This window comes from Salvelinus alpinus, chromosome 29 (genome assembly GCF_045679555.1).
Source record: "Salvelinus alpinus chromosome 29, SLU_Salpinus.1, whole genome shotgun sequence".
Classification (NCBI taxonomy): domain Eukaryota; kingdom Metazoa; phylum Chordata; class Actinopteri; order Salmoniformes; family Salmonidae; genus Salvelinus; species Salvelinus alpinus.
Genome location: NC_092114.1, coordinates 21,836,287 through 21,850,880, shown reverse-complemented (window position 1 = coordinate 21,850,880; position 14,594 = coordinate 21,836,287). Strand labels below are relative to the sequence as shown.

General features: G+C 40.4%; 1 protein-coding gene across 2 annotated transcripts in view; it reads right to left on the bottom strand.

Annotated features, from left to right (window-relative positions):
* Positions 1–9,295, bottom strand: part of LOC139559302 (cyclin-dependent kinase 6-like) — a 122,110-nt gene extending 112,815 nt beyond the window's left edge. Inside the window, exons 1-3 of one of the 2 annotated variants that reach the window (XM_071375175.1) lie at positions 8,850–9,295; positions 7,724–8,062; positions 3,261–3,396 (exon numbers count right to left, since the gene is read on the bottom strand). In XM_071375175.1, coding sequence (XP_071231276.1) covers positions 3,261–3,396; positions 7,724–7,947 — 360 coding nt within the window. In that variant the 5' untranslated portion in view covers positions 7,948–8,062; positions 8,850–9,295. Of the gene's footprint in view, positions 1–3,260; positions 3,397–7,723; positions 8,079–8,849 lie in introns of those variants that run through there. The other variant, XM_071375176.1, reaches the window with a different exon arrangement.
* Between the last annotated feature and the right edge of the window lie 5,299 nt (positions 9,296–14,594).

Genomic DNA, 14,594 nt, shown 5'->3' with positions numbered 1-14,594 from the left:
CCCTCACTACATATTCGTCGCCAAACCCACTGTCTCCAGGTCATCTATAAGTCTTTGCTAGGTAAAGCCCCGCCTTATCTCAGCTAACTGGTCACCATAGCAACACCCACTCGTAGCACGCACTCCAGCAGGTATATTTCACTGGTCATCTTCAAAGCCAACACTTTCTTTGGCCGCCTTTCCTTCCAGTTCTCTACTGCCAATGCTTGGAACGAATTGAAAAATCACTGAAGCTGGAGACTCATATCTCCCTCTCTAACTTTAAGCATCAGCTGTCAGAGCTGCTTACCGATCACTGTAGCTGTACACAGCCAATCTGTAAATAGCACACCCAACTACCTCATCCCCATATTGTTATTTATCTTCTTGCTCTTTTGCACCCCAGTATCTCTACTTGCACATCATCATCTGCACATCTATCACTCCAATGTTAATACTAAATTGTAATTATTTCGCCTCTATGGCCTATTTATTGCCTTATCTCCCTACTCTTCTACATTTGCAGACACTGTACATACGATTTTTCTATTGTGTTATTGATTGTACGTTTGTTTATGTGTAACACTGTGTAACACTTTCTTTCTCTTCTTCCTTTCTTTCTATCCATCTTTCTTTCTCTCTCTCGGAGGACCTGAGCCCTAGGACCATTCCTCAGGACTACCTGGCCTGATGACTCCTTGCTGTCCCCATTCCACCTGGGTGTGCTGCTGCTCCAGTTTCAACTGTTCTGCCTGCGGCTATGGAACCCTGACCTGCTCACCGGACGTGCTACCTGTCCCCGACCTGCTGTTTTCAACTCTCTAGAGACAGCAGGAGCGGTAGAGATACTCTGAATGATTGGCTATGAAAAGCCAACTGACATTTACTCCTGAGGTGCTGACCTGTTGCACCCTCTACAACCACTGTGATTATTATTATTTGACCCTGCTGGTCATCTATGAACATTTGAACATCTTGGCCATGTTCTGTTATAATCTCCACCCGGCACAGCCAGAAGAGGACTGGCCACCCCTCATAGCCTGGTCCTCTCTAGGTTTCCTAGGTTCTGGCCTTTCTAGGGAGTTTTTCCTAGCCACTGTGCTTCTACACCGGCATTGCTTGCTGTTTGGGGTTTTAGGCTGGGTTTCTGTACATAACTTTGTGACATCAGCTGATGTAAGAAGGGCTTTATAAATACATTTGATTGATTGACATGACTAAAATGTGACTAAAATAAAAGGGAATTTAGTTGACTAAAATGGCTCGATATTTTCATCATTTTGACAATAACTAGACTAAATCATATTCAAATAACAAAAATGTGACTAAGACTTAATGATATTTTAGTCAAAATGGCTAAGACTAAATCTAAAAAAAGAGAGCCAAAATTAACACCGGACACATGTGCTGCCCTTCAACAAGCCTGAACACTTTCTGATGTTTGGGAGTTCCATCCTCTCTGTTCCTGTCTGGGCCAGGGAAGAAACATTCCCTGAATACTCTGCAAAAAACAAGATCCACATACAGTGCCTTGGGAAAGTATTCAGACCACATGACTTTTTCCACATTTTGTTATGCTATAGGCTTATTCTAAAATTGATTAAAAATACATTTTCCTCATCAATCTACATACAATACCCCATAATAACGAAGCAAAAACAGGTTTTTAGAAATGTTTGCAAATGTATAAAAAGTTATAAACAGAAATACCTTAATTATAGTATTCAGACCCTTTCCTATGAGACTGTAAATTGAGCTCAGGTTGGCCTGTTTCCATTGATCATCCTTGAGATGTTTCTACAACTTGATTGGAGTCCACCTGTGGTCAATTCAATTGATTTTGACATGATTTGGAAAGGCACACACCTGTCTATATAAGGTCCCACAGTTGACAGTGCATGTCAGAACAAAAACCAAGCCATGAGGTTGATGGAATCGTCCGTAGAGCTCCGAGACAGGATTGTGTCGAGGCACAGATCTGGGGAAGGGTGGCAAAAAAATTCTGCAACATTGAAGGTCCCCAAGAACACAGTGGCCTCCATCATTCTTAAATGGAAGAAGTTTTGGAACCACCAAGACTCTTCCTAGAGCTGGCCGCCCGGCCAAATTGAGCAATCGGGGGAGAAGGGCTTTGGTCAAGGAGGTGACCAAGAACCCGATGATCACTCTGACAGAGCTGCAGAGTTCCTCTGTGGAGATGGGAGAACCTTCCAGAAGAACAACCATCTCTGCAGTACTCCACCAATCAGGCCTTTATGGTAGAGTGGCCAGACGGAGGCTACTCCTCAGTAAAAGGCACATGGCAGCCCGCTTGGAGTTTGCCAAAAGGCATCGAAAGGACTCTCAGACCAGGAGAAACAAAATTCTCTGGTCTGTTGAAACCAAGATTGAACTCTTTGGCCTGAATGCCAAGTGTCACATCTGGAGGAAACTGTCACCATCCCTAGGGTGAACCATAGTGTGGCAGCATCATGCTGTGGGGATGTTTTTCAGCGACAGGGACTGGGAGACTAGTCTGGATTGAGGGAAAGATGAGAGAAAGTACAGAGAGATCCTTGATGAAAACCTGCTCCAGAGCGCTCAGGACCTCAGACTGGGGTGAAGGTTCACCTTCAAACAGGGCAACGACCCTAAGCACACAGCCAAGACAATGCAGGAGTGGCTTCGGGACAAGTCTCTGAACGCCCTTGAGTGGCCCAGCCAGAGCCCGGACTTGAACCCGCTCAAACATCTCTGGAGAGACCTGAAAATAGCTGTGCAGCGACGCTCCCCATCCAACCTGACAGAGCTTGAGAGGATCTGCAAAGAGGAATGGGAGAAACTCTCCAAATACAGGTGTGCCAAGCTTGTAGCGTCATACCCAAGAAGACTCAAGGCTGTAATCACTGCCAAAGTGGCTTCAACAAAGTACTGAGTAAAGGGTCTGAATACTTGTAAATGTGATATTTTCAGTGTTTTTTTATTATAAATTTGCAAAAAACTGTTTTTGCTTTGTCATTATGAGGTATTGTGTGTAAATTGATGAGGGACAATTTTTTTTTTTTAATCAATTTTAGAATAAGGCTGTAACGTAACAAAATGTGGAAAAAGTCAAGGGGTTTGAATACTTCCCGAATGCACTCTATTCATAGACCTAATGAGTACAATTTACAATTCAACTGAGAAGTTGCCCCTAGACACTAAAATCTGTGTTTGTCTTTCCCCCTCCCTGGGGAAGGGTATTAAGTGAGTGTAATCTGATCCAAGATCTGTATCAATCCCAGCAGTAACGTCAGACTCACCTTGATAGTTTCAGGTGGCACCCCAGGATCAGGGGCTTTCTCCAGGTATGTGGTCAGGTCCTGGTCAACATGCTCAAAGACCAGGGTCAGCTTGGTCTCGCGGTCGGTCCGAGACACAGTACACACATCGAACAGTCTGCAGAGAGAGAGGCAGAGGAGAGTGAATACTGCTGCTTAGCATTGTTATGTGAGCCTGATATTATGATAACACTTATATAAAAGTCTAATCTATAAAATGTTTATAGATGTTTATAAAAGGGTTTATAAAAGGTTTGTTTGTAGTTCATTAAGGCTCCCGAGTGGCGCGGCGGTCTAAGGCTCTGCATCACAGTCCTGGTGGCGTCACGACAGACCCTGGTTCGATCCCGCTTGTTCAGGGACACATTATTCCATTTCTGTTTGTCACATGTCTGTGGAACTTGTTCAGTTTATGTCTCAGTTGTTGAATCTTGTTATGTTCATTCAGATATTTACACGTGTTAAGTTTGCTGAAATTAAACACAGTTGACAGTGAGAGGACGTTTCTTTTTTTGCTGAGTTTACATTGTTATTCCTCTAAAGGCCTCGTTAGTGTCCTAAGTTTTCATAACTGTGACCTTAATTGCCTACCGTCTGTAAGCTGTTAGTGTCTTAACGGCTGTTCCACAGTGTGTGTTCATGAATTGTTTATGGTTCATTTAACAAGCATAGGAAACAGTGTTTAAACCCTTTACAATGAAGATCTGTGAAGTTATTTGGATTTTTACGAATTATCTTTGAAAGACTGGGTCCTGAAAAAGGGAAGTTTTTTGTTGTTGCTGAGTTCACCATCTATGACAAACCATATTTTTCCAGTGCAAACTGCCTTCTGAAATATGGAGAAAGCACACTTGATAGGATCTCTAGTATCATTCCAAACCTGAGAGAGATCTAATCTATTTAAATCATCAAGATTCAGTTAGGGAAGAAATTCCTTTATAGTGTCAGGTAACTGTCCAGGCTAGTTTTACTAACAGTTTGAAAGAATGCGAGCAATGCTTTAACCTACTGGGGCTCTGTTGGCTAAACGAAAGGAACCAATCTGAAATGACTCCTTACTCCTGAATGATGATCTCCTAGCCATTATTCCAGTGAAATTACACTGCTTTAGAGTATGTGTGGAATGGTACAGTACAGTAACCACAACAAGATCACTTGAGAGTTGAACACCTTGTCAAAGAAATTGAATAGGAATTCTCGTTCTTAAAAAACATGCAACTGCAACCTACCAGGGTTGGAATCCAGGTCTCCTGCATGCCACAAGACCCCTTAGCCCGCTGAGCTAAAGCCTTAGCCAATACATCTGGGAGCAAATGCAACTTTTCAGGTCTAAGAAAAGGTGACTCATCAAGCGAACGTAGTTACGACCTATCTCCTTCAGGCATGTTTTGATTTCTGACCACAAAACTAAACCTATCCTTCAGGCTCTATCCTGACAATGCCAATAATAATGTTGTAGCTACATTATATGACTTTTACGAGGGAACCCCTTGGCGACTCCTGAGCATCCAACACAATACATCAACTTGTGGTTGTATTTTTACAGGGAAACAAAACGAGCCCAAACATCCAGATTATTCTGGCAGTTGTGTCAGGGGCAAGCTTTGGTGAAAAGCCTAGAGAAGACGGCCAGTGTCTTCCTCAAAGAGCCGAGGACCACAACAAACATTCCTCCAGGAGCACCACGGCAACGCGTGATGCGCCATGGCAACTGAAGCAGGGACTGCCCATGACTAACCACCAGACGTTGTTGGAGCAGCATCTCTCACCACGCAACCAACCAGTGTGTGAAAGGAACATGGATGGAATCTATCCACTCACTGACATCGCTCTATCATTATTTCAATGGCACTATGGGGCCAATATGGTCTGTATGCCACATTGCGTTCATGCAGTAATTCTTATATTTAATTAAAAATATTTCATATTTACAGTGAAATCCATATTTCAATTTCTTCAAATATTTCGAAAGTCAACAGCACTGCATTAATAACAGTAACATTGCATTTGATGTGTGTAATGTCTGAATTGTTTTGAAGTAAAGCATGGGAAAGCTGCCCCACCAACTCTTAAGGAAGGTAGTCCTTTTCTTTCTATGCACCGCGCAACGCCCCCCTTGTACTGTTATCAAAGGTTTATAAGGAGTGATTCTTTCAAAGTATTATAACCATACGCCCATGATGTCACGGAACGAGCGAGCCTCCCGGTTGGAAACGCAAGGTTAAACGCTCCTCAGAACCGTGATTGTTCTGCTACAATGCAGCCTCTCGCCAGACACTGAACATATGGGATGACTAATGGGCGTCATTCTAAAACATCCAGGGGTTGGCAGGCCTGTAGTTACACAGTAGGTCCAGAATGCATCCTGCTCAGTGTCAGCTCACTCCCATGCTGTTTAGCTTTACAGATATAGACCAGACCAGACCCCCTTTGGTGTGGATTCAACCTTGGGCTTATGTTTACATTCTTAGAGAAAAAGTGCTATCTAGTCCCTAAAAGGGTTCTTCAGCTATTCCCATAGGAGAACCCTTTGAAGAAACCTTTTTGGTTCCAGGTATTATCCTTTTGGGTTACATGTAAAACCCTTTCCACAGAGGGTTCTACATGGAACCCAAATAGGTTCTACCTCAAACGAAAAAGGGTTCTTCCTGGAACCAAAATGGATTCTCCTATGGGGACAGACAAAGGACCCTTTAGGAACTATTTTTTTCTAAAAGTGTAGGGAACTTTACAGAATAGACAGATTAGATGCATATCATAAAGTATAGGGAGTCATGGTACATTTTGTGTCATCATTTCATGAAGCTCAATCTGGGGAACCTTCGATACGTGGAATCTCAATTGAGAATCTATTCATTTATTCAGTTTAAGAGGATAATGATGCACTTTGAGGCTGTGGTTGGACCAGCAGGGCGTAGAATAACATTTTGTATTATTAAAACGTTTCCATTAAGCTTTTAATCCAAAAGCACTCAAAAGCCAAATGGCAAGGTTAGACCTTGAGCAAGGCCGGTAAATGACGTGGTTTCCCTGACGGACCGAACTGACCTCCAAACTGACCCATGGGAGTCTACAGCTGCAAGCATAACAACCTTTTTATGTTGTCTTGTGGCCTGGATGACTAAAGACAACACAGTTTATATCCCCAACTCTTGTAGGATACTGGAATGGGGCAAAATCAGCTGAATACAGTATCTCTTCTTTCTTCTTATTCATTCCTAACAGCAGTTCATTGACTTTTCTGGGAAATGTCACTCTCACCAGCATTGGGAATGACTTTACCCATGACTAATCTAGTGAACAGATATCACCCAAGAATGTCTGTCACAGGTACTGCACACAAAAAATCCATCAAGTTGTATTACATTTACATTTAAGTCATTTAGCAGACGCTCTTATCCAGAGCGACTTATACAGTTTGATCCATAATACCCATAAATAAAAAAGTCACCTTGTCCAAGAGATATTTACACGGTTATCAAAACATCACACCAGGGTAAGCCTACATGAAACACAGTCCTTGTTTTAAGTGTTTCTAAAATTCCCTATATGAAAAATGAATGGTGGAAAAACAATTGGAACCATTTCCCTGTTTGACTGCTAAGTATTATGACACCTCCACTGTGGGGCCCTATAGTAACACCAGTATCAAAAAGTGTTTATAGTTACAAAACTACTACTTTTCCAAATGTCAATAAGACAACTCCATAAGCCTCTGCAATACATCCCAAGGAGGCAGATACTGTATATCTGACATTATATAGATGTATTTCTGACATATGCAAATTATATACACTGAGTGTACAAAAGAATATGACATAGACTGACCAGGTGAATCCAATTGAAAGCTATGATCCCTTATTGATGTCACTTCAATCCACTTCAATCAGTCCATATGAAGGGGAGGAGACAGGTTAAAGAAAGATTTTTAAGCCTTGAGACATGGATTGTGTGTGCGCCATTCAGCAGGTGAATGGGCAAGACAAAAGACTTAAGTGCCTTTGAACGTGGTATGGTAGTACAGTAGGTGCCAGGTGCACCAGTTTGTGTCAAGAACTGCAACGCTGCAGGTTTTTCACGCTCAACAGTTTCCTGTGTGTATCAAGAATGGTCCACCACCCAAAGGACATCCAGCCAACTTGACACAACTGTGGGAAGCATTGGAGTCAACATGGGCCAGCATCTCTGTGGAACGCTTTCGACGCCTTGTAGAGTCCATGCCCCAACTAATTTTGGCTATTTTGAAGGCAAAAGGGTGGGGGCTGCAACTCAATATTAGGCAGGTGTTCTTAATGTTTTGTACACTCAGTGTATATAGACATTATGCAGCCATTTAAAGAGAGAAATACCAGGAGTTATAAGAGCATGAAGAGATAATGGAACTCCTGGTAGAGGAGAGGCCCTTGTTAGATGCACCCCCCTCTCCCAGTTCCATCTCTGCTTACCTGACCACGTTGGGGTGTTCGAATGCCTCCAGTTGCCTCAGTACCGCCACCTCACGGATGGTCGAGAGGGGCATCCCTTCCTCCTCCGTCTGTACCCGAACTCTTTTTAGGGCTACAAAGCGTCCCGCGTTCTTCAAATCTCGTGCCTTGTACACCTTTCCGTAAGCACCTTCGCCAATCTCGGCGACAGGCTCGTATCTTTGTCCTACACTTTCATTGTCCATTTTTGCGGATTTTTTTTTCTTGTTGAGAATATTGCGGGGAATCCCGACGAATGTGAAGAGCCAGGGTTTTTACAAAGCCATCCTCACATAACAGAGTTGTTGGCACGTGCAATTCCTAAATTAGAGGAAGACAGAGGTTGCAGAGGTAAACATCTTATATGTCTGCCTGTTTTTGGTCAAACGGAGGTCCAGGTAGGCTACAACATTGTGTCATCATTCCGACTATGAACAAGAGAACCCCCAATGCGTTCGACTTGATCCACTCCCACTTCATTACGCGCATGAACCTCATGTCCTTCTAGCAACCTCACACAACATCTGGCATCTCTAAAACAAGGACATTTACATTTGATCACTTTTACATAAGTTCTCTAAGTGCATAAATCAGTCCATAATACAACAATAACGTAATACTTATGTTCATGCGTATAATGAGGGATTTGTAGACGAATGAGTTAGAAAAAGCAAAAGAACTTGAAAGAACAGAATATAAAATATAAAGCAAAATTACTATATAATATGCACAAAAACATCCAGGCTACGATATCGTTTTCCAAATGTGATCAGTCGAATAATTATGGTTTATTATAGGCGACAAACTGTTGCGAGCACGTGGTTGTTTACCGACTTGTATTGTTTAAACTGCCAATAGTCCATTTAAACACATATCTCTCCCTTTCCATGTCATTAATAGTTATGGTGTAATAATGCAATTTTATCGCAGTTTTTTGCACAGCAGATTTTTTTATTTTAATTGAATGTGTTATTTTTTATTTTTTAAATAGTCTACATTAATGAAAAAGGGAATGCAGCAATTTAATTGGTAAAATAACACAATAAGGACGTGCATGCAAAATACATGTTTCTAACCCAAAAAGTAAAATATGAACATTTCAGCCTACCTTGTTTCATGCTATCAGTGAAAGTCGCAACATTGGTCGTGTCCATGAAATTATGAAACATTCCTCCTTTGGATAAATGTTCAAACTAACACACAGCACATCATATATCCCACACAGGTAGTCGGATGGTGCACGCTTCTCTAACCCCCATCCCTCAGCAGTAAGCTACCACCTCTTCAACTGCAGCTCAAGCAAAGCAGTAACTATAATACCGGGGTTGAGGGGGGGGGGCGTATTCCTTACAGAAAAACACAGTTCCTACTGCAACTTTTTTGGGGAGGTCATAGGACAAAAGCTTGATATATTCTCCAAGCCATGCTCTTCTCATTTTTTTCCTGTTTTAACGCTCTTTTTTTCAATTTTTGTCTGTGAGCTCCGTCTCTTCTTCGCTTTCCCACGCTGGCTGAATGTGCCTTGACCCCCTTCAGAGAAGTTTGACACAGAGCAGGAACATTTCCGCATTCCTCCCGACTACAAAGGCTAACCGCCTCCTTTTGCCCTCCTTGGTTCTTTATCATTCATAGTTCTCTCTCGGTTTTGTCTCAGTGTCAAAACCAGCAGCACCACAGGGGGGAAAAGCTGGGCAGCAAGAAAAGTGTATTTGATGGACCAGTCGATCTATCCGGCCATTGAAAACTATTCGTTGACAATACACCAGCGGGGAAGCAGGGTGATAAGCTCGCCTCTGGACCATAAGGTCAGGTTCAAGGACCAGTGGCTTGGGTTGTGTCAGGGGTGATTCTCCCAAAGCGCTCCTTCGAGGGTGCTCGGTTTCACTGCTTCATCCAAACGTGAAGATGCCAACTGCACACGTGAGAGATAGTCCATAGCTTTAAATGGTATGAATTTTGGAAATAATAATGAAATATGTAAATGATCAAATTAAATTGGATAATCCATTAATCCAATACATATTATTAACATTCATGGCGCAGAAATATAAATATAATTAACATATTTGTATTAATGTCTGCGTATTTCAAAAGTGGGATGGTAAGTGATTTCTCAGAAACTATTTTGAGATGACTGTTAGATCTATCAGTTTGGACAATAAGATTTATAATTCTAAATATTTTACATTTAACATAAAACACTTTATTTTTGTTTTATGCATGACATTGATATTCTGTTTATTACATGTTCTTTAGAATGAACCCAAAGGCTTTGTAGTCAGTGACAATAGATTTACTTTGTATTTCAGTAGCTAATATGACCCCAACAACTGGCTCAAGCCCCCTCCCCACCCCCCAAAAAGCCTTGAGCCAGGAAATTTATCTCAAGTGAATCACAAAGTAGCCTATATAGATGAGGCTAAAAAAATCCTTTCACAATGGATATGGTTGAGACTGTAGCATAACATGACAAGACTTGATGTCAGATCCTCATGAAAGAACCATCACTGGCATTTTATAATGCCTTATTATCCTAATGTTATTTAAAGGCATGGATCAGATACAGTTTCAATGAACGTTTCCTCAGAAAGATCTCTTGTGTACTGCTATCATTTTCATATAGTGTGTGCAAGAATGTAAGAATTTAGATTCTACTTTGATTTCAACTGAAAAAGTAAATGTGGGGTGGGGGGCGGCTGTGTGTGGGTGGGTGGGGGGGTCGGTGATGGGAGTCTGAAGTATGTATGGAAATATACCCCCCGCCCCCCCAACCCAATCCAAGTCCACCCTAGCCAATCATCATTAGCATTACAAAGCACACAATGCAGACAATGTATTCCAACCAATAACTGTAAATGTGGCATTTTAGCATCATCATTGTCTGCTTTAAATTAGCACTGAGGACCATCGCCCAGATTGAATACATTCGAATGCATACTCTTTATTGGGCTGCAAAATAGCCAATTAAATTCCTCCGTTGTGTGGGGTAAGTAAGCACAGACACACACTTATTCAAACACATGCACACACACACCCATAACCCTGCTAGGAGCGATTGTAACTTTGAAACCTGGATAATTGTCGCACAATACTGTCAAAAGTCAAAATACTCTACAAAGATGAAGAGTAAGCACAGGGCATATACGTTTGGGCTTCTCCTATCTTTAAATCTATGAATGTTAATTTCATTATTCATCAGCATTCCTCTTTTCTACTTCTATAAGTTTGCTGTTCTATTACTATAGATTCAGGCATAACACAGAGGTCAAGGTGTTATAACACAGAGGAAAATGTGTTACAACGACGATAAATGTGTTATAACACAGAGGGGAAAGTGTTATAACATAGAGGTAAAGGTGATATAACACAGAGATAAATGTGTTAACTCATAGGAAAAGTTGTTATAACACATTGGTAAAGGTGTTATAACAAAGAGGTAAATGTGTTATAACATAGAGATACATGTGTTATAACATAGGAAAAGGTGTTATAACATAGAGGTAAAGGTGTTATAACACAGAGATAACTTTGTTATGACAGAGTTAAAGGTGTTATAACACAGAGATACATGTGTTATAACACAAAGGAAAAGGTTTTATAACAGAGATTAATGTGTTATAACACAGAGGTCAAGATGTAATAGCACAGAGGTCAATGTGTTATAACACAGAGGTAAAGCTGTTATAACACAGATGAAAATGTGTTACAACAGAGATAAATGTGTTATAACACAGAGGTAAAAGTGTTATAACATGGAGGTAAAGGTGATATAACACAGAGATAAATGTGTTATAACTCATAGGAAAAGGTGTTATAACACAGAGGTAAAGGTGTTATAACAAAGAGGTAAATGTGTAATAACACAGGAAAAGGTGTTATAACACACAGATACATTTGTTATGACACAGAGTTAAAGGTGTTATAACACAGAGATACATGTGTTATAACAGAGGAAAATGTGTTATAACAGAGATTAATGTGTTATAACACAGAGTTCAAGGTGTTATAACACAGAGGTACAGGTGTTATAACACATATATAAATATATATATAAACACAAAGGAAAATGTTTTATAACAGAGGTAAAGGTGTTATAACACAGAGGTCAAGATGTAATAACACAGAGGTCAATGTGTTATAACACAGAGGTAAAGCTGTTAACACACAGAGATAAATGTGTTATAACTCAGCAGAAAAGATGTTATAACACAGAGGTAAAGGTGTTATAACACAGAGGTAAATGTGTTATAACACAGAGGTTAATGTTTTATGACTCAGAGATAAATGTGTTATAAGACAGAGTAAAATTTTTATAAGACAGAGATAAATGTGTTATAACATAGAGGAAAATGTGATATAACACAGAGGGAAAGGTGTAATAACAGTGATAAAGGTGTTATAACATAGAGGAAAATGTGATATAACACAGAGGGAAAGGTGTAATAACAGTGATAAATGTGTTATAACATAGAGGAAAATGTGATATAACACAGAGGGAAAGGTGTAATAACAGTGATAAATGTGTTATAACATAGAGGAAAATGTGATATAACACAGAGGGAAAGGTGTAATAACAGTGATAAATGTGTTATAACATAGAGGAAAATGTGATATAACACAGAGGGAAAGGTGTAATAACAGTGATAAATGTGTTATAACATAGAGGAAAATGTGATATAACACAGAGGGAAAGGTGTAATAACAGTGATAAATGTGTTATAACATAGAGGAAAATGTGATATAACACAGAGGGAAAGGTGTAATAACAGTGATAAATGTGTTATAACATAGAGGAAAATGTGATATAACACAGAGGGAAAGGTGTAATAACAGTGATAAAGGTGTTACAACACAGAGGTACATTTGTTACAACACAGAGATAAATGTGTTTTAACACATAGGTAAAGGTGTTATAACACATAGGTAAAGGTGCTATAACTCCAAAATAAAGGTTCTATAACTCAGAGGTAAAGGTGTTATAACACAGAGGTGTAGAACAACAGTAATGGTGGAACATGAACCGATAAACAAAGCCAGTGGTTTATATGCTCCTTGAGTTTTGTCCCCCTCAACTTCTCTGTTCTCTCCTCAGGATGAAGAAGAATAAAGCCTGTTTTGCAGCTTTACCGCCACGTTAATCATCACTTGTTGAAACATTTAAATACACCCACATTACAGTTCAAACACAACACCAGTCAAAGCGAATACCTTTGTACCAGTATACCACAGATTCTGTAATGACAGTTTCAAGCGCAATACGTGGAATGTAGTTTGTTAACCAAACCCACCCTTTTGGGAATTTACAAGTCTCTTGTTTTTCAGACGAGACCACTGTCATTGCCCTGAATGCCACCATATGACAAAGTTTAGTAAGAGAGTTTGACAGTTATGAATAAGACATATAATTGGCAGCCTTCTAGCAGCCTGAAAGCTGTGGGGTTAAGACAGTTTGTCTCTTTAACCCGAGGCTTAGCATGGATAAAGTGATAACATAAGCCTGGCTGGAGAGATAAAGTAGAACAGTCGACCTCTTGGTTGGACACTTCCCAGTTGTGCTGATGTTTTGATCATCGCTCCTGCCCTCTGTTGAGGTAAACTGGACATCTACTGTTGGGTCTCAGGTCAATGACCTATAAGCATTGGTACTTTTCTGATTGTCTAATTCTAAATGTACAGTGTATCTTTACATACACTGTACCTCAAATTGGTTTATTTCAAAACGGGAGTATGACGAATTTGAGAGGATCCGAGCATGGCTGGGGAGATTTGGACAGTCCAGTCTTTCTTAATCCACAGAGAAGATCACTGTTATAAACCCTGCATAAAATCAGGAGACAATGCTAGGTTGTTTTCTGTGTTGGCTTGATTTTCCCTTTTTTTCAAGTCAAACTGAAGACCAGAGAGCAGCCAGCTAGTAAAGCCTTCCCTTCCCCAGCCCAGGCCCCTCAAAACAAGCCTCTTTCTGTTGGGAATCTCCATGGAAACCAAGCAACTAACTTGAGGAGGGATATAAAACCTGCTCTTTGAGGGACTGAAGGAACACCTGCCACCTCTACAGATGGGGGTCAAAATAGACTGACACACTGCCACCTCATAATGAACAGAGGGTTGTGTAACATTTAAATGAGTCCCCGTCCCGAACATCTGCTCATCGTCAATTACTTATTCACTGATAACTCCTCCTATTTTATCTGTTAAAACAGACCCAATCTTTACTGCAAATCACTTGATGCAATAGTGTAGTCATTTAGGTCGCAATTGTAAATGAGAACTTGTTCTCAACTTGCCTACCTGGTTAAATAAAATAAAAAATATATTTTTTAATGAGTATTGGTTCAGATTGCAGATCGGTTAAAATGACAGTAATAACTGATATGGACTGTTCATCATTCTAAGATTGAAGATGTTAGGTCCGTAATTGATTAGGGAATCTGCATCACGTCTTGAAGTCAGAGAGCTCGGAAGGTTTTGAATATAAGATATTTGGTTGTGTGGCCGTTAGTTTGTACATAAAATGGGTTCCATTGAAATCCAGCAACTGCATTTTTCTGGTAGCGACACCACACTATCCCCTGGCTGTTACTGTCAAAGCAAAAAGCTGATGTTGGACACACATAGCCTGAACACCCTTAATTAACACCTGCAGAATAGCCTCGCTGTTGTTTTTTTGCTGCTGCTCTTTAATTGTTACTGGTTTTTATTTTTTTTAACTGCATTGTTGGTTAAGTTAAGGGCTTGTAAGTAAGCATTTCACTGTAATACCTGTTGTATTCGGCGCATGTGACAAATAACATCTGATTTGATTTGAGAACCACAACATAAATAAAAGAAAAGTACTGTTAACCACACCTAC